General features: G+C 42.4%; 1 protein-coding gene across 1 annotated transcript in view; it reads right to left on the bottom strand.

Moving 5' to 3' along the window:
• The window catches only part of LOC126203267 (protein sidekick-2-like), a 794175-nt gene that overhangs the window by 110437 nt on the left and 662944 nt on the right, over positions 1-20794 (bottom strand). The window contains exon 4 of the mRNA XM_049937521.1: positions 7268-7478. Within this exon, the coding sequence (XP_049793478.1) occupies positions 7268-7478 (211 nt within the window). The remainder of the gene's footprint in view (positions 1-7267; positions 7479-20794) is intronic.

The following is a 20794-nucleotide window of genomic DNA, read 5'->3' as shown; positions in this document are numbered from 1 at the left end:
TAATGCTGAGGACATAATTTCTATAGTGTTTTACTTGATTTACACTTCGTTTGAATGTGATTTTTTTCTCATATTTTGTGGTCTTGCTGACGATTACTCAATTATCATATACAAATCTTCGATTGCCAGCCATTCACCTAGCTCTACATGTGTTCACTATATGCCACCCTACGGAATGTGGTGAAGGGTACTTCTGCTGGCGCTACATTTTCCACCTCTCCGTTTACATTACCGAACAGAGGGTGAGACGAACTATTGTTGATACGCCTTCGCACTGGCATTAAACTTTGTTAATTACTTCTTCATGGTCATTTCACCAGAAATATGTGCGGCAAAACAAGCAAAGCACTGCGTTCGGTCTCGATGACCAACAAGAACGCACCGACTGCCGTGTCATTATCTGCCAGTGGTACCATTGGATGCGGTATGGAGAGGTGTGAAGTCATCAGACCGTTCTACCGGCCGTTGTCGGCCTTCTTGACTTTGGAGCCGCTATCTCTCACACAAGTACCTTCTCAGTTGTCATGATGAAGCCGAGAGCTCCTCGTTCCAGTCTTTCCATGAGGAAAAAATCATTGCCACTGCCGGAAATCGAACGCAGGTACTCCGCGTAGCAACCAGACAAGCTTACTACTCAGTTACGGAGGCGGACTCGACAGATATGTGCTAGGAAGTATTATATGCCCAACTCTTAATCGAACGCACACATTTAGAATTTTATGAGTAAAGCTCTGAGGAAGTGTGTGAAACTTGAGTTTGTTGAACATTTCCCTAACGCTATTGAGCTTACATAGCATTAGCGTAAGATAAAAATATTATGCTGGCCGTAACCCACCGCATGTAAATATTCAAAAAAAAAAAACCATTCTCATTAACATAAGCTTCATACTGAATAACTTTTTACTACCATTTTCTGTCGCACAGTGACCTGTCAATATCTAGAGTGCCATGACAGCTTTGACAGCTAAACTGTGTGATCAAAAGTATCCGGACTCCTGAAAAAACCTACTTTTCTCATTTTAGGTACATTGTGCTACCACCTACTTCCAGATACTCCACAACAGCGACCTCAGTAGTCGTTAGGCATCGTGAGAGAGTAGAATGGGGCGCTCCGCAGAACTCACGGACTTCGAACGTGGTCAAGTGATTGGGTTTCACTTGTGTCATACGTCTGTATGCGAGTTGTCTACACTCCTAAACATCCCTAGGTCCACTGTTTCCGAAGTGATGGTGAAGTGGAAACGTGAAGGGACACATACGGCACAAGAGCGTACAGGCCGAATCCGTGTGTTGACTGACAGAGACCGCTGACAGTTTCGAAATGTCTAATATGCAGACATATATCCAGACAATCACACAATAACTCCAAACAGCATCAGGATCCACTGCAAGTATTATTATAGTTATGACGGATGTTAGAAAACTTGGATTTCATGGTCGAGCGGTTGCTCAAAAGCCACACATCACGCCGATAAATACCAAACGACGCCTCGCTTTGTGTAAGGAGCGGAAACATTGGACGATTAAACAGTGGAAAAGCGTTGTGTGGTGTAACGAATCACGGTACACAATGTAGCGATCCGATGGCAGGGTATGGGAATGGCGAATGCCCGGTGAACGTCATCTGCCAGTGTGTGTAGTGCCAACAGTAAAATTCGGAGGCGGGGGTGGTATAGTTACGTCGTGTTTTTCATGGAAACGGCTTAAACTCCTTGTTGTTTTCCGTGGCACTATCACTGCCCAGGCCTACATTGATGTTTCAAGCACATTTTTGCTTCGCACTGTTGAAGAGCAATTCGGAGATGGCGGTTGCATCTTCCAACACGATCGAGCACTTGTTCCTAAGACACGGCCTGTGGCGGACTGGTTACACGACAATAACATCCCTGAAATGGACTGGCGTACACAGAGTCCTCACCTGAATCCTACATAACACCTTTGGGATGTTTTGGAAGGGCGACTTCGTGCCAGGCCTCACCGGCCGACATCGATACCTCTCCTCAGTGTAGCACTCCGTGAAGAATGGGCTCCCATTTCCCAACAAACATTCCAGCACCTAATTGAAAGAATGCCTGAAAGAGTGGAAGCTGTCACCAAGGCTAAGGATGAGCCAACATCTTACTGAATTCCAGCTTTACCAATGGAGAGCGCCACGAACTTTAAAGTCATTTTCAGTCAGTTGTCCGGATACTTTTGATCACAAAGTGTAAGTTCGCGAAATGGTACATGAAAGGAACTTAATTCCCGATCACAGTCGTATATGTAGTACATTTTATCATGTTCATGACTGTCCCGACGCTTCTTTGTAGAACATGTATCGTATGAGAAATTTTGCGATCAACCTCATTCTTCACAATTTGTGACGACACAGTATGTCTGTTATAGCTGTCGCAACATTCTTAAGCCGGCCGGAGTGGCCGTGCGGTTCTAGGCGCTGCACTCTGGAACCGAGTGACCACTACGGTCGCAGGTTCGAATCCTGCCTCGGGCATGGATGCGTGTGATGTCCTTAGGTTAGTTAGGTTTAATTAGTTCTAAGTTCTAGGCGACTGATGACCTCAGAAGTTAAGTCGCATAGTGTCCAGAGCCATTTGAACCATTTACATTCTTAAGTTGTATTTGTTCTTTTGGGCATTTTTGATAGCTAATTGTCGATGCTGGTCGTATGTAAAATATATTTTGGCTGTGCACTTTGTATTTGTGAATATCACGTCCTTTAATTATTAAATATGTTTCCTGTCTCCAAACTTGACAATCACTTACAGTATCTCACTTTTAACAGTGCCTGAAGAAACAGACATTGGTGACGATCTCGTAGCTGGAATAAATTTATTAAATGTATTCGAAAATGCGAGATCTTGCTTAAATCAGCCGCATTAAGTACGAAAATACTACTGTTGGTACATATGAAAATTTGTGGCGCATTGACGCATGTAGCAGCCGTAACGACTTCGATTATCTGAGCACGCTTCCGGGATTGTGCCCCGCTGAGAATAAATTTCATAAATTTAGTGCAGCTGCAAGTTCGCCATCAATGTCTGTTTCTTCAGACATTGTTAAAAATTAGTATTGCAAGTGTCGACGACCGTAATACTTACGTTGAATACGTTTGTCCCGTTCAAACCCTGTGACGGAAATCCAAGTAAAGTTGTGAGTGATGGATCGATCCTGGAAGCATGCTCATATGGCCGAAGTGAGTAAGGCGACAGCTATCTACAACCGGGAAATCTGGTTTCGAGTCCCAGTCCGGCTCAAATATTCATGTGTCACCAATAGGTAATAAATATCTTCATACCTAATGCAGTCGTATCAGAACGATTACGCAGTTGTAAATTAATTTCCCTTTTGGGATCTCTTCGAACTGCATTAAACGAAGATGACTGAGCCGTTCGTCTCATTACTGTTCAGAAAAAATAAATCATCAGCTCGGTAGGATACCATTAAATATGGGAGACATCACGCTAACTCATTCTGTAGTCATGATAAAGGCGTCAGTTCGATGAAGAGGAATGACCGCAAGTCTTAGGTATTCCATATCCAGCTAAGTCCACACATTGGTGATTACGTGGCTTCGAGCTACCAATCCGAGGGGATTCTGACATACGTTTCACCCGCTATTAGAAATACACCATGGTACTTACTACGGGATTAAGATATGGTGGTTTGGTGCTCCAGTCGAGATGCTGAAAGGTGTCTGAGTGTTGATGAATCGAGGAACATACGCGTGTACCTCTGGCAAAACGGCTGTTATGATATCGGAAGATAGAGTCCACGGCACATAAACCGTGAAGATGTAGAAGAAAGAGACAGTCTTTAACTCGTTATGCTGGTTCATGCTCCGACTTGAATGTATGGGACCGAGTCACGGTACGAAAAACCCCCATAAAACCAACTCCAGCCTGAACTACAATCTTCATGCACTGCAGGTGAACCTCCGCAGTGGGTCGTAGATAAGCTGAACGCAGACAATAACTCGAAACAAAGCAAAATCGCGACTCGTCGGACCACACCACACGCATCGAGTCAGCTATTGTCCAGTTTCTGTGTTCAGTTAACGTAATTTCATTTTGGAATTATGGAGTGTGAGGCCACGGCTGGTCTATTAATTGTAAAAGTAGCACTACTACAGCGCTGATTTTTAAGCTGTTAATTTAAGCTACCAGTTCCGATTCATCTTTAGACTCATCTCCAGGGCCTGTAGCATGAACGACAAAAACCATCCAGTGGTATATGTATAAGTTTGTAGTAACTAACGGAAAGTCATCTAGTAAAACAGAAGTGATTTCTGTAAACTTCGTTTACACAGTAAATCAGTCAAATATAAAGGCCGAAAATTCAACTACGAATGAACACCTAGGAATTACAATTACGAACAACTGAAACTGGAGAGGACACAGAAAATGTAGTGGGGAAGGCAAACCAAAAACTGTGTTTTACTCTCAGGACAGTTAGAAATGTAACACATCTACTACACTTGTCCGTCGTCTTTTGGAGTATTGCTGCGCGGTCTGGAACGGAGTACATAGAGAAAGTTCAAAGAAGAGCATTGCGTTTTGCATTATCGTGAAACAGGGGAGACAGTGTCACTGTGTCACTGACATGATACGGGATTTCAGGTGGACATCAGTAAAACAAAGCTGTTATTCCTTGCGGCGGAATCATCTCACGAAATTTCAATCAGCAATTTTCTCTTCCGAATGCGAAAATATTTTGTTGACGTCGACCTACATAGGGAGAAACGTTGATCATCAGGGAAATCAGAGATCGCACGGAAAGATATATATGCTCGTTTTCTCAGCAAGTGAATGTATTCGTTCTCTTCTAAACATGCTACTCACCTCTCACTCCCACAAGTTCCCCTAGCTATAACTCTCCCAAACTCACTAGTCGATCGCTGTAAGTCGCTCTTAACCATCAACTCCCACTTACCTCATTTAGTCATTCATCCCAACCATAGTCATTGTTTCTTTGTGTCACTTTGTCACTGCTTCTTGTCTGCCAACGACAGTCTCCTTCGTTCTGCCCTACTATTACTACTGTCTCCTCGCACTGTCACTGTCCAACCTTGTTCTCTCTTACTACTGCTACTACCTCATTCATTCCCTCCCACTGCTGCTGCCCCTTCTCACTGCCACTCTCTCTCTTTTCCTCGTTGTCACTTTCATACACTCTGCCTCTCATTATGATTGGCCTCACCCACTTCCACTTTCTCCTTGTCTTTATTCCTATCCCACTGTTTCCTTCAGACGTCTCCTAGCACCGTCCTGTCACTGTCAACTATGCTCCACAGCCACTGTGTCCCTCTCTTTCTCTCGCACTGCCATTGTTTTCTTCGCTTTTTCTATAACACAACAACTGTCGACTATTTTACAGTATTTATTATTTGTGCGTCTCTTTGACACTGACGTTGTCTTCTTTTCCCTCAGCGTAAAAAAGAGCGAATATGTTCGCAAGGCAAAAGTTTTGTTTAAATTTTTGTAATTGCTGAGGAATATAGACTGAAGCATCTGGTTCCCCTCTTCTCTGTCAGAGTTCTTCTAATAAACGGGAACATTTTGCATTCCTCCGCTGATTCCCTTATTTCCCCTGCCAGAGCAGGGCATGTCAACCCTATGAAAATAACCTTGTGGTCCGTATAATTCTCATAGTTTAGTTGTGTTAAATTAGAACAACGCAATATTAAACTGAGACCTTTGGACGGGTTTTACGTGCTCAAAAGTTTTACATGTACTTCAGTATCAGAGCATGGGGTTCCCAGAACCATTATGGTGATAACGAAGAAGACACTTTACAGCACATTTCTCGTGCTACGTCACTTTTTAAACTATGTTTTCGCCTCACACTGCATTTTACGTGCGTATTTTGCTTATACATTAGGGTAACTTTTAACCTCTACGTCTCAGAAACGGATAAAGGTGTCAGTAAAATTGTCCACATTGTTCTAGATCAGGATCTTAGAAATATATCGTTTAAATTTCAGCCATTTTCTCTTCATAGCTGTCTTTGAATCAGAAACTCGTATTTTGTACGAAAAAATCGTAAAGATACCCTTCTTTTTAAGTTTCGTAAGGAGCTTCCCAAGAAATTATGGTGCCTCCATAAGCTACTTTAACGGTAACCGTAGACCACAGCAAATTCAAAATAACCGACCGATTTGCACCATTTGCCTTAGCTGGAGGAAGTGTGTAACATTCATACTTTGGCTCTGTGCTGTAGGATGTGACACTAAAACGATCCTTTTGTTGGATATACAAATGGTCTACCGCAAGAGCTACCCAAATCAGACGACCCTATCTTTCTATCACCAAGAGCACCCGAGGTATGAGCTCCGGAAGAGCCCCGGTTTTACCCGAGGTTTTTTGGAACATATTTGTTAGCCTACACAGCCGCATGCGTGCTGATAATGTAGGAAAATTTGATGATGACTCAAAATGGATTCGTCAGGACCTACTTCGAACGTTGGTCTCTACGCCACTTCTACAGCTGTTAACTGTTTGAATGGAATGGAGATATTACGAGGGTCTTGCAGAGAATAAGCGTAGACCCCGCTCCTACTTAGACATTTGTCGTACCAGCTTTACAATACCCTCGTCATAGAAGGCAGCCGCCTGTGCTTTCCGCCACTTCTCTGCGTTGGTCTACAGCTCGTTGTCTGCTCCAGAATGTAGACAGCGGTTCATGTGAGGAGAGATGAAGCAAAGGGGGAGCCAATTATGGACTTTATTGTGAGCGATCAAACCCTTCCTATCGAGAACGCTGCAAGAGCTTCTTCATTGGCCCTTCATAGTGCGACCGAGAATTGTCATGTTGAAGGAAACCCATGACAGTAATGTTAACCAGGCTGCATGACGTAAGGCGAAATCCCTCACCAGGCCTTCGTACATGGCGGACGACACTATTTTCTAGGTATCTTTACATATTCACCGTCCGCTAAGAACTGAAAAGAAGTGCGTGACGCGGCCAACGTGCATACTACAGGCACCACCCAACTCGTCTGTGTAGAGCTAAGTCGGATTTTCACTGTGATTTCCATTTCGTGTCCGATCGAACTTTACTTTCCCTATAACCATTGTACATTTCGTTGTTGGTGACCCTGTTATAGAGATGGAATAATTAGAAAGTTACAAAGTCAGTGAAACATATTAAACATACAGCCACTGATCCAATACGCTCATTACAAACCGGCAGTTCAAACAATACACTTGTGTAGACATAATGAAACATGAAGGCGCGCAAGACAGCTGGTATTGGGTGTAGAAGCACTCACCGACGACGTGCAGTGTGACGAAGTGACTCATCTTGGGCGCGGCGCTGACCTGGCACTCGTACTCGCCGGCGTCGCGCGCCTGCACGTACTTGACCTGCAGCGTCCACGTGCTCGTCGCCTCCACCAGGAACGCCTGGAAGCGCTCGTCCGCGATGAACGTGTACCGGTCCACCGTCAGGATGTGCGCGTCTCGACGCCGGATCCACGAGACCTGCGTCAGTCAGTGGAAAGCATTACTGTGCATCTGTCCCACATTTACATGTATTCTCAGCGAGGTGCTTTGTAGGGTGTACAGTAGGCTATATTGTCCAATTTACTTAGTGTATCACAGTTTGGAGTCCAGGAAGCGTCCTTCACTGAGAATGCTGTTTACACATTCAATGATCATATAGTACATGTCTAAACAATAATATGTCGCCAGTTGGTATTTTTTGTGGTCTTTCCAATGCCTTAGTTTCTGTATATCACGACACTCTCTTAGAAAAACTCAAGTTTTACGGAACTAATGGCTTTTCACACAGCTGATTTCCATCATAATTGACAAACTGAATGCAAAATGATTTGTTCAATAATTCAGGCAATGCCGGAAAGACATACAGTTTTAATGACTGAAGTAGAATCATAAAGGGCTTCCACAGGGTTCAGTTTCGGGTCCACTCCTTTATATAGGTGAATGACCTCCCACTTAACATTCAACAAGCAAAACTGATAGTTTTTGCACAGTTGTTATAAAAAATCTCATTAGGGGGAAAGTAACAGAAGAGTTAGTATATAATATTTTCCAAAGAATTATTGTGTAATTCTCTGAAAATGGGCACTCCCTAACTTTTGAAAAAAAAAAAAAAAACACTGCACTGAGTTCTGCGAAATAAACAGAGTGATACAAAGAAATGATGTAGTAAATAAGAAGGAGTCAGTAACTACGATGATTTGCTACTAATTTTTGGATGCACATATTGATGAAAACTTGAACTGGGAAAAGGATTTTACTGAGCTTTCAAACAATTAAGTTCACCTACTTTTGTTCTTCAGAATGGTTCAAATGGCTCTGAGCACTATGCGACTTAACTTCTGAGGCCATCAGTCCCCTAGAACTTGGAACTACTTAAACCTAACTAACCTAAGGATGTCACACACATCCATACCCGAGGCAGGATTCGAGCCTGCGACCGTAGCAGTCACGCGGTTTCAGACTGAAGCTCCTAGAACCGCTCAGCCACCGAGACCGTCTTTTGTTCTTCCTATAATTATTAATCTTGGAAACAAACGTACCAACCTCCTGACATATTTTGCGTATTTCCACTCAATAATGTCGTATGGAGTATGGAGTAATATTCAGGGGTAACTCATCACTTAGAAGAAAGGTATAGATTACACAAAAGCGAGCAGTAAGAATAATATGTGGTGTCCACCCATCGACGTCACGTAGGTATCTCTTCAAGCAGCTAGGCGTTTTAAATGCGCCGTCACAATAGATATTTTCGAGTGTATTCAAATGAACAGGAATAAAATGATAATGGGTCCACTAAAGTTAACACAAATCATGTATAGATATCCTGAAACAGACTCCTTCACAATAATTTCGATAAAAGAATCGTTCAGATGATCTACGGAACCTGTAACTAACCCACAAGTTAACTGTATCTTCTTTTTCTTTATGAACCTCACGCTGCTTATCTTAAACTTAGCAGCAGAAGTACAGAATCGTGCAATAAGGGTGATGTGCGGTGTCCAACCTAGAAGCTCTCTCTGTCAGCCCTTTAAGAAGTTGAACATCAGACTACATTTACTCCCTTATTAAGTTTCAGAAGAATTAGTTAGGAGAACATCCGCAACTGAACTTCGTATCAGAGGCAGATGGTCAACCGCTGCTCTTGTAAACTGTTTTATTGGTATCAAATCAGGAGCGATTTGGAACAATTATAAGACCATTTTCAGGTGTTCAAGCCTACAAACAAGAAAATGAAGAAGGTATAACAAGAGATTGTGTAAGCATTAAAATTGTTTTTATAATAATAGTGGGTATTCACTGTCCAACTACAAATATGAGGCTCATACAGTGGGGCTAGACCGATTGAAAGCAAGAAGTCGGCTCCAGATATCCACTAAATAATCTAGGGAAAGTGAGAGGTCGAAGAAAGAAAAAGCTAGTGAAATACTAAGAGAACATCACCGAACAACGTAAGATAACTTACAGTGCGGCGCGTGACCGCGATACGCTGTGAATACTGAGGTGAGGGCTGGTGGCCCCAAGATAAATCACGAGAGATGATTTCGCTTTTCGTTGTAGTATACGGATTACCAGTTTCCGCACGCAGCTGCATTCTACCACCGCGTGATTCTGTATCCTTGGCGCCACCTGCCCGCAGCTCAGTGTATACAGCTTACGGCGGCGACGCACCCGCGCTGGAAGTTGTCTAACGTTGTTCGGTGATTATTTTTTTTTTTTAGTATTTCTCTGCGTTTGTCTTCCTTTGACCTCCGGATTTCCTTGGGTTATTTTGTGGCTATCTGATGCCATATCCGTTTTTACATTCTGACTAATCCGACAGTATCAACCTCAAATTTATAGTCGGTCAGAAAATACGCACTATCCTTATAACAACAAATCTTAAATGTTATACGTCTTATTACATATTCCTCATTCTTTATTTTGCAGTCCTGTACGCTTGAGGACGAAGATGAGATTATAATTGTCCGACTTCATACTAATAAAACAATTTACAGCTGAAGCTTTTGATTATTTGGCTCTACTTATTAGTTTTGTTGCCAACAATCAATAACAGTTTGAAAACAAAAGCAACACCCGTACATATAATACTAGTAGGAGAAATCGTTTAGGCCGGCCTGTGTGGCCGAGCGGTTCTAGGCGCTTCAGTCTGGAACCGCGCGACCGCTACGGTCGCAGGTTCGAATCCTGCCTCGGGCATGGATGTGTGTGATGTCATTAGGTTAGTTAGGTTTACGTAGTTCTAGGTTCTAGGGGACTGATGACCTAAGAAGTTAAGTCCCATGGTGCTCAGAGCCAGAAATCGTTTACACTATCATTAAGCCTTTCTGTGGTGCAGAGAGAAGTGGGGTATTCGGCTGTTAAAATCTTCGATCACCTACTGACTGATACAAAGAAAAACTGGATAGTACAATTAACTTCAAACACAAACTGAAAGCATATGTGCCAGGTAGGTCTCTTCTATTCCACTGAGGAATTTTTGAATGTATCGTAGTATTCTGTATGTGTGTGTGTGTGTGTGTGTGTGTAGGTATATTTTCCAAAGTCTTTATTAGCATTTTCAGTAACATGATAAGTCCTATGTGCGATGATATCACGGTCGACAAAGCTCTCAAGTCCAGTTACATTTGGAACACCAGAACCACCTCGTACAATAGCAACTGTCAACCATCCGTTGCCATGTGTAAAGGAATCATTAATGTCAATGCTGAAGTTCAATCTGCATCCACAAAAGACTGATGGTCCATCAAGTAGCGAGTGTGCAGCGACAGACTTTATAGTATTCTTCTTTTTATCAGCTGCAGATGTAGTCATTTCAACATCTTCTATGGTTTTATACATTGTATATCGTGAACGTCGACGATATCTTCTGTAGGGCATCTTGGCAGCGTTCAAAGCAGTTGCCTGTGCAGCAGCAGCAGCGCGAATGATCCGCTGCGCGGAGATCGCTCGCTTATATAGTTGCACCACAGCGCGTCAGCGATAAGGGACTTAGAATTTGCGCGGGACTTAGTCTCCGCGCGGTAGCGTCGTTATCCCGTACGCGTGCAAAAGGAAATCTAGTAGCACGCGTACGCGTGGCAGGCGCAGCTTGCGCGCTGCCAAGATGACGTCATGCGGCATTATCAAGGGTCCAAGGTCACGCGGCCAAAGGCGGCCGCTGCCGCGGCTGCATTCCAAAAAAAACCTCCCAACCTAACCTCAAGTGGGCTACGCTACAGATCAATGGGTCTTGTAAATAAGTTTTATTTATGAAAATACACAGTACAATCACCAACAAACTTTAGATATTCACATGTATCTTTGCCTTTGATCCACTTATCGTCGACGTTCACGATATACAATGTATAAAACCATAGAAGATGTTGAAATGACTACATCTGCAGCTGATAAAAAGAAGAATACTATAAAATCTGTCGCTGCACACTCACTACTTGATGGACCATCAGTCTTTTGTGGATGCAGATTGAACTTCAGCATTGACATTAATGATTCCTTTACACATGGCAACGGATGGTTGACAGTTGCTATTGTACGAGGTGGTTCTGGTGTTCCAAATGTAACTGGACTTGAGAGCTTTGTCGACCGTGATATCATCGCATATAGGACTTATCATGTTACTGAAAATGCTAATAAAGACTTTGGAAAATCTACCTATATGTCACCCTCTCCTTTTACCTTATATACACGTGGTAGACGTAAGTTATCAACTAATGAAACTGTGTGTGTGTGTGTGTGTGTGTGTGTGCGCGTGTGTGTGCGCGAGAGAGAGGGAGAGAGAGAGAGAGAGAGAGAGAGAGAAAGAGAGAGAGAGAGTGAAAGGTCATTGAACATGTAAATGACTAACCAGCTAACAAGCAACGTGATTTGTATAACACTGTAAACCGGTTGCAACAAGATTTTTCTTCAGCTTTATTTCGACACCGCCTAATGGTGTTTTCATCAGAAAGTCCACACAGTTACATGTAGTAGCAGACGAACGCATTTGAGAGCAAGATATTCTCGTCATACCATTCATACCATTCATAAGAAGACAATATTTAAACCATAGTTTAATACTGGAGTCGTCCCTCTCGACGAGCAGTCTCAGGTAGTACTTGATGAAGATGACGAGTCACGTTGTCGAAATATCGTGCAAGAACGTCGCTGATATCTGGCAAAATACATGACACAGGATGTGAGTATAATTTACTGGTTATCCACGATAAGGAAGAAAACGTACTTCACTCTCCCGTTGTCACTATTTGTATATAATTCCTTTAGCAGCATTAGCTATAAGTGATCGAGCTTTTCTTATGAATAAACATCGTGCACATGCGCATTCCTTATAAACTTTACAGTTCGACTCCGTCTGTCTGCGCTCACTTTGCAACACGTTTCAAACCGGTAATTAATTCATAGCGTCCTCTACTGTAACATTCAATGATCCTATTTTTCAGCCAGTGAAACCAAGAAACAACACTACTAGTCTTCTAGGGCAAACTTTTTCGACTATCTTCAAAAAATGGTTCAAATTACTCTGAGCGCTATGGGACTTAACATCTATGGTAATCAGTCCCCTAGAACTTAGAACTACTTAAACCTAACTAACATAAGGACATCACACAACACCCAGTCATCAGGAGGCAGAGAAAATCCCTGACGCCACCGGGAATCGAGCCCGGGAACCCGGGCGTGGGAGGCGAGAACGCTACCGCACGACCACGAGCTGCGGACACGACTATCTTCATTTTCCAGTACCTCTGAGTGTACATATCTATTAAATCCTCTGAACAAAGTACTCATACAATAAAAAATAAAACTCTACAACATTTTATACACAGACTTGTTATGTAACACGTATGTCGTTAATGAAAGAAAGCAAAGAGAGAAAATAACCAATGAACATTCCGTTTCAGCTTGAGTACTCCTCTTCTCGCCCTCCTATTCCCAAATTGTTGTTCGATACGCGAGTGCTACGCGAGAAGAAAAAATTAGAATTCCCTTACAATAAGGTGAACTTCCCATTTACCCCTTCCATCCCACACTCTTTACCGGTATGCAAGTGGTGCACTAGAAGCAAGAATTGGTGGTGTCTCTCTTTATACACCAAATCTGTCTAATATTATCATCATGTTAATTGCATGGGATGCAAGTAACTAATCATCATCATTTCATTCCCATCGACGAGCAAGTCTCCGAAGTGGCGTCAAATCGAAAGACTTGCACCTGGGAAACGGTCTACCTGGCGGGAGGCAATAGTTACACGACATTTAAGTAATAAGATGGTTTTCATGGGTACTGGAATGTGGATTCTCGGAATTTTTAGACTAACAATGTCCCACTGAAATTTATTCAGCGTTTTTGTATAGCTATCTCGCTAAGAAATCTGTGATGAAATTTTAGTGGCGCACGATCATACTAAATCTTATGGACATTTGAGGAAGTGTTTCGATTTTTTATTACAATGTTATCAACTTATTTAAAACTATTTCGATGCCGTCACAGTTCGCATAGAGCGCTTGGCACTGCAACGATTTAGTGACGCTCTGCTCGTTATTTGCAGCCACACCGAACATCTCTGTAGTGAATTTTGAAATTTCGCGCCCCGGACAAGGTGACTATAAAACTTAAGTAATTCTTCCACTACATCGAGGAAACACTCCTCGTCTGGCTACGTGGATGAGAAATTCTGGAAGAGAATACGTGTATCATACATCAATTCATTACATTCACGATTAAAATGAAAGATAGGAATGTAAAACATCTTGCTTATGTCTCCGAATTATCAGTCAGCAGCAAAAGTATAGTAGTCTGATGAAAGCTAGTTCGCCCAACGAGATTGTGAAAGTCCATAAAATTGCCCCAGTAAGTTTGGCTCAAATGGCCCTGAGCACTATGGGACTTAACACCTGAGGTCATCAGTCCCCTAGAACTTAAATTACTTAAACCTAAGAACATGACACACATCCAAGCCCGAGGCATGATTCGAACCTGTGACCGTAGCGGTCGCGCGGTTCCAGGCTGAAGCGCCTAGAACCGCTCGGCCACAACGGCCGGCGCCAGTAAGTTTCTTATCGGCAATGAAGCAAGTGAAGACGTAAAACTTCAACGCTAAAATTCGGTATATCCAAAAAACTTGTTGTGAATTTCCAAAGTTATATGGCTATCGAGAATTAACTCTAAGCTTGGTAATCAAATTTTAGGCAGTGCCTGCTTCGCATTTTCATTCGTGACTCGAGTTTATCATTATTTCCCTTGGTTCTTTAAATAATGTGTAACTATTAGTTAGCTTTTGCCTTCTTGTCCTCCTTTCCGTTTCTGAGCTTCTTCATTCTATCAGTATGGGTCCGTCGCTGCTCCAGTGTCCATGGGCTTTTAAGACTGAAATTTCTTTCCTTTAATTTTTTAGATGTGAACTTATGGGACTCGACATTCTGTAAGTATACAGTCCTTGTACTGGGTCAACTGCAACTGCCTTTAGGGCCTTTGGTGTAGGCTTTTAGAATCCAGTTTCAATTTGGAAGATTTTCTTGGTTAAATGTGGGCCGTCCCTTTGTGCTACACGTCCGTTAAATGTCAGGCGTCGTCTCCGAACAATGTTACACCATGGAATACTTTTTGCATCGACACGCTATCTTCGATACTGGGTCCAAGTATTTCCGAAATCACTTTATTCCATTTTCACAATGACATTGTAGTTTGTGGTTAAAGATGTCACGACTAAACAGATTTCTCTGATCTTACGTATAATATACAACATGCAAAATTAGTTCTCTTTGCAGACGACACTAGCTTTGTAATCGTTCCAACCACATACACTGAAACCGAAGAATGGTAAACAGTGTCAATAAAAAAATAGGGTGCAAACTTCAAAATTCTTCACTGTGCGTATTGACGAGATTTTAAACTGAAAAAAAAATCACTTATGTGAACTCCTAAAACAACTAAGTTCAGCCACATTTGTACTAGGAATCATAGGAAATCTTGGGGGAAGAAAAATCAGAAAGTTGACGTATTTTACATATTTTCATTCAATAATGACAGAAGGCATACATTCTGGGTTAACTCTTCTTTATTGAAGAAAGTCTACATTGCTCAAAAAAATGCTGTAAGACTAGTATGTGGTGCTCACCCTAGAGCATCCTGTAGACATCTGTTCACGCATGTGAGCATTCTGATTCGAGCTTCGCGGTATACTTATTCTCTCTTGAAGTTTGTTGTAAACAATCCACTGCAGTTCAAAAGGATCAATGATGTACATAACTGCAATAGCAGAAGGAAAAATTACATTCATTACGCCCTATGAGGGTTGTCTTTAGCATAAAAAAGTGGTGCACAATTATGCATCTAAATTATCTGATTACTGAGCCAGTAATAGAAAATATTTAACCGATAGCAATCAAACTGAGAACGTTTCGACGTAACAACTCCGATTCTATAAAGGAATTTCTATTACCGAAATGTGCAAGAGATGATGGGTAGGAATTACAAACTCCTAGCATCCGTTTATTTTGAAACTAAATCTTTTAAATGATTGGAATGTAGCCATATTTAACCAATTCGCGATGCGAAAGTAAAATTACTCGTTCCACACCGTTACGATTTATCGTATAAAATGACCCATGGAACGTGAAACTAACCATCTAACTAACCTGGGAGAACGACTGTTTGATGTAGATTTAGTTAGCCGTAGGAGGGACTTATTGTTATAAGTATTTCAGATGACTAGAACAACTTCACCCAAAATTTTCTGCACCGGCATTATTGATTAATTGGCACAGGGGAAGTTATCGACAATTTCATCCAGGTACCTAAAATGCTGAATCTGAGTGCTGTTGCCACATCTCGTCAGAAGGGACTACAGATATACATACACACTACATACATACTAAACTGTCAGTAGAGACTTGGGAGCCAGTTAGGGCAGCGATCTCATGCCGGTTCTCTGGGGCGTGCCTGGCATCGTTAGTAACCCTGGTAATTGTTGCTAGGTGATCGCGAATGGCAAGAAATTCGCTGTTGATTGTTGTAATTTTTGTTCGCATGTTTACTTGCGGTATTTCTTCCCGCCATATTTTGATGATATTAACCAGTACCGGATCTAAATGTAGTGTAGATAATTCATCATTCTTTCTTATATTTATCTTTATTTCAAAATATTCGGATCTTTAAGAATTTTATTTTGCAAGTAGAGTTTGTGAGGGTCATTCGGATTGCGTTAGTTGCTTTGATATCCAAGCCTCTGCATATAGCCTGTTAAATAGGTTCCTTTGATCAGTCGAGTCATAGTTTTTTATGTATATACTTTCCTGTCATAGTTGCATACATATTCCTTAAAAGTGGCTAGTTTCGAACGATTCCGCTCATCTTGGAAACTAGTCTCTATGATCGAATATGAATGCAACTGTGGTAGAAAACTAAATTAATAATGAAATGCATTTGGTGATTCTTAATGCCAACGCAGCGCATACACTTGGCATTTTTTATTTTTATATTTATACAGGGCTATTACAAATGATTGAAGCGATTTCATAAATTCACTGTAGCTCCATTCATTGACATATGGTCACGACACACTACAGGTACGGAGAAAAACTCATAAAGTTTTGTTCGGCTGAAGCCGCACTTCAGGTTTCTGCCGCCAGAGCGCTAGAGAGCGCAGTGAGACAAAATGGCGACAGGAGCCGAGAAAGCGTATGTCGTGCTTGAAATGCACTCACATCAGTCAGTCATAACAGTGCAACGACACTTCAGGACGAAGTTCAACGAAGATCCACCAGCTGCTAACTCCATTCGGCGATGGTATGCGCAGTTTAAAGCTTCTGGATGCCTCTGTAAGGGGACATCAACGGGTCGGCCTGCAGTGAGCGAAGAAACGGTTGAACGCGTGCGGGCAAGTTTCACGCGTAGCCCGCGGAAGTCGACGAATAAAGCAAGCAGGGAGCTAAACTTACCACAGACGACGGTTTGGAAAATCTTACGGAAAAGGCTAAAGCAGAAGCCTTGCCGTTTACAATTGCTACAAGCCCTGACACCCGATGACAAAGTCAAACGCTTAGAATTTTCGGCGCGGTTACAACAGCTCATGGAAAAGGACGCGTTCAGTGCGAACCTAATTTTCAGTGATGAAGCAACATTTTTTCTTAATGGTGAAGTGAATAGACACAATGTGCGAATCAGAGCGGTAGAGAATCCTCACGCATTCGTGCAGCAAATTCGCAATTCACCAAAAGTTAACGTCTTTTGTGCAATCTCACGGTTTGAAGTTTACGGCCCCTTTTCCTTCTGCGAAAATACCTTACAGGACACGTGTATCTGGACATGCTGGAAAATTGGCTCATGCCACAACTGGAGACCGACAGCGCCGACTTCATCTTTCAACAGGATTGTGCTCCACCGCACTTCCAGCATGATGTTCGGCATTTCTTAAACAGGAGATTGGAAAACCGATGGATCGGTCGTGGTGGAGATCATGATCAGCAATTCATGTCATGGCCTCCACGCTCTCCCGACCTAACCCCATGCGATTTCTTTCTGTGGGGTTATGTGAAAGGTTCAGTGTTTAAACCTCCTCTATCAAGAAACGTGCCAGAACTGCGAGCTAGCATCAACGATGCTTTCGAACTCATTGATGGGGACATGCTGCGCCGAGTGTGGGAGGAACTTCATTATCGGCTTGATGTCTGCCGAATCACTAAAGGGGCACATATAGAACATTTGTGAATGCCTAAAAAAACTTTTTGAGTTTTTGTATGTGTGTGCAAAGCATTGTGAAAATATCTCAAATAATAAAGTTATTGTAGAGCTGTGAAATAGCTTCAATCATTTGTAATAACCCTGTATATCCACACGTGACTCCTGTATAAACGGACTGCCGGTGCTATACAGGGTGTTCTATTTATCTGGTGACGGTTGTTAGTTGGCCACCGGCGTTGCGCAGGGCGGTCGAGTGCGTCCGCTTTTCCCTGTTAATGCCGCACTGCGCGCAGTCTCGGCCAGTGTCATTCGAAAGTGAAACAAACAACACGAGTGTAACACTGAAGATTGCGATCGCAACAGTAACAGGATCGAATTATTACATTATAAACCTATTGTTTATTTGGCATTCGTTTGTGCGTACGGAGTCCTCTCGTATTGTCAGGAGGTTGTCTGAACGGAAGTTTCCTGGTGTTCGAAGTCCGAGTCATTGTACAATTCGCCAATTAGTGAATAAATTTCATAAAACAGAGAGTGTTCTTGACAAAAATCTTAAACTACGACGTACAATGCTCACAAAAAGCTCACCTCGATGACACTGCATACTGCCTGAAAAATCCTCCTTAAAGTCTCGTAGAAGTGGTTAACAGTAAACACAAATTCCTTGCACCTCTGAAATGCAGTTATCGATAATTTCATGCAGGTACCTGAAATGCTGAGCCTGAGTGCTGTTGCCACATCTCGTCAGTAGATCTATTTGGATCCGCTGTGTCAAATTGTTTATGTAGAGAGTAAATCAAAACAGTTTTCAAAAGTGTACGAATAACATTTGCTATGTTACTTGGGCTAAGGCCGTATAAAGTAACAGCAGTGCAAGAGCTTAAACCTTGTGATCTAACTTAGGCGGTAGGTTTTTGAGAGTGCGATTTGAAACAGGTTCCATTTACCGGGAATGTTAATTTCCAAAGCTGTCGACAATGGAGCCCTGATAGTTCCTTCTCTGGTTGTTGAGATACCCGTTCATGGTCTGAAAATAAGGGAGTGGTGCACAGTTAGTGGTGACAGAATATTTCTTAATGACATACTCAACAATGGAAGACAAGTGCAAAACATTTTGCAACAGTTTTCTAATTACTTGAGTGAAAGAGGACAAAGTTTCGCGCTTTTTAAACAGTATTGGGGGAAGGATCATTCGGCCAATGTTCCTTTGCACGAAATTCATGATGTGTTCCATGGCAAAGTCAATGGCAACAAAATCAGGCCGCGATTGAACCCCGTGAGATGTCCACTGTTGCGGAGCACTAAAGGATAAAGAGTACCCAACAAATGGGTGCACGTTACAGATACTACAGGATGATTTCCGCGAGTCAGTTAATTTAATTTATCAAATAGAATTGAAAAGTGTGATGAATAATTTCTTGATTATATGTCAGAAATGGGTGAAAACTATGGCAGGTAGTTCCAACATTTCCTTGCGTGACTCAGGTGAGTACAAAATGTATTTGTATATATTTTAAATTTAGCACTACATTTTAAATTTGCAACACGACATCTGATTCGCGAGGTAGTGGAGTGCTCGCTGCCTGGCAACAACTGCTCTGTTCGAGCGGTCTCCAGATCTGTTCTGTTGAAAGTGGCTTGTCGAAAATCCTGCCTGGTATTCACTAATCTTCCATTCCGTCAGTTGCAGTAATCTGAAGAGATCGATACAGAGAATGCTCTGTAAGCCACTAACAGAAAAGAAACGCCTCAGTAATAGTTTGGACCCGCTGTGCCACCTTGTTTATGTGGAGAGTAAATCAAAACCGTTTTAAAAGTGTACGAATAACTTCAGTCTCAAATAGTCCGCCCCGGTAGCTGAGTGGTGTGCCGGCACGGTAGCTCAGCGTGTTCGGTCAGAGGGTTAGCTGCCCTCTGTAATAAAAAAAAACTGAGTGAATTGACCAATAACGAACTTCAATGGGCGTCAGGGAACGTCCGCCACGAACAATTGCAACGAACTATAACGAACAAAATGAGATTAAAAAAAAAAGTGGTCAGCGTGACAGACTGTCAATCCTAAGGGCCCGGGTTCGATTCCCGGCTGGGTCGGAGATTTTCTCCGCTCAGGTACTGGGTGTTATGTTGTCCTAATCATCATCATTTCATCCCCATCGACACCCAGGCCGCCGAAGTGACGTCAAATCGAAAGACCTGCACCAGGCGAACGGTCTACCCGACGTGAGGCCCTAGCCACACGACATTTCCATTTATTACTCTCAAATACATTCTCAGTCATAGCTTGTAGTCTGCCAGTCGTCAGTTTTCCTCCAATGTCCAGCACCTCGTTAAAAACACCCTCTTTTCCCATGTTTTGGGCTAGAATGTAATGGTACAAATCTCATTGTCCCTCGTCTCTCTCATGTTTGAATAGTTATTTTATGATTGATGACCTGTTTACTGAATTTATTTCGGAAGACTTATGTCCTATTATTAACACGTATAGATTCTCCGTAGATTAAAGAAATTGGGGAGACATGCACTGTAACAAGAACAGATCATAGAATTTCGAGAGGACACTGGTGGGAAACGTTCCAGAATTTCCCACAGTGTCTGGCGCATCACATTAAAGTAGGATAACCAGTGTGGTTGCCTTCGCAGACCGCGTAATCAATTATACAGATAAAAGCAGACTAATCTAAATGGACTGTAATGTTTTGCGGTTGTTCACGGTTTGCCGGAGCCGTATGACGCAGCGCTAACAATTAGTCTGACCTGCAGCATTAATTTCGTTCCGCTATTGCACCACCTGTCAGCGTGCACTAAATCGCGCACAGCGCATAAATTTGTTTAATTGCTCGCCGTATCATCACGCCGCCGTTATCGTGCAGTACGCAGTATTTGAAATAGCGGCACAGTGCACATACTCGGCCCAGTACAGCGGGAATTCCGTCCTCTGTTGGGGCTCTACGTCACTTGCGTAGGGCGCTGAAAGACGTGTCAAGTGACATTACGTATGTAGAGACATGTTACTGGAAAACCGCGAGTAAAATGTAGTCATTCATAATGTTTAACGCTAATCTAAAGTTTGGATTCCACAAGCAAGAACGACGCATATATGTTGCAAGGAACTTTCAGTT

The sequence above is a fragment of the Schistocerca nitens genome, chromosome 9 (assembly GCF_023898315.1).
Source record: "Schistocerca nitens isolate TAMUIC-IGC-003100 chromosome 9, iqSchNite1.1, whole genome shotgun sequence".
NCBI lineage: Eukaryota > Metazoa > Arthropoda > Insecta > Orthoptera > Acrididae > Schistocerca > Schistocerca nitens.
This window is presented reverse-complemented; position numbering and strand designations above follow the sequence as displayed.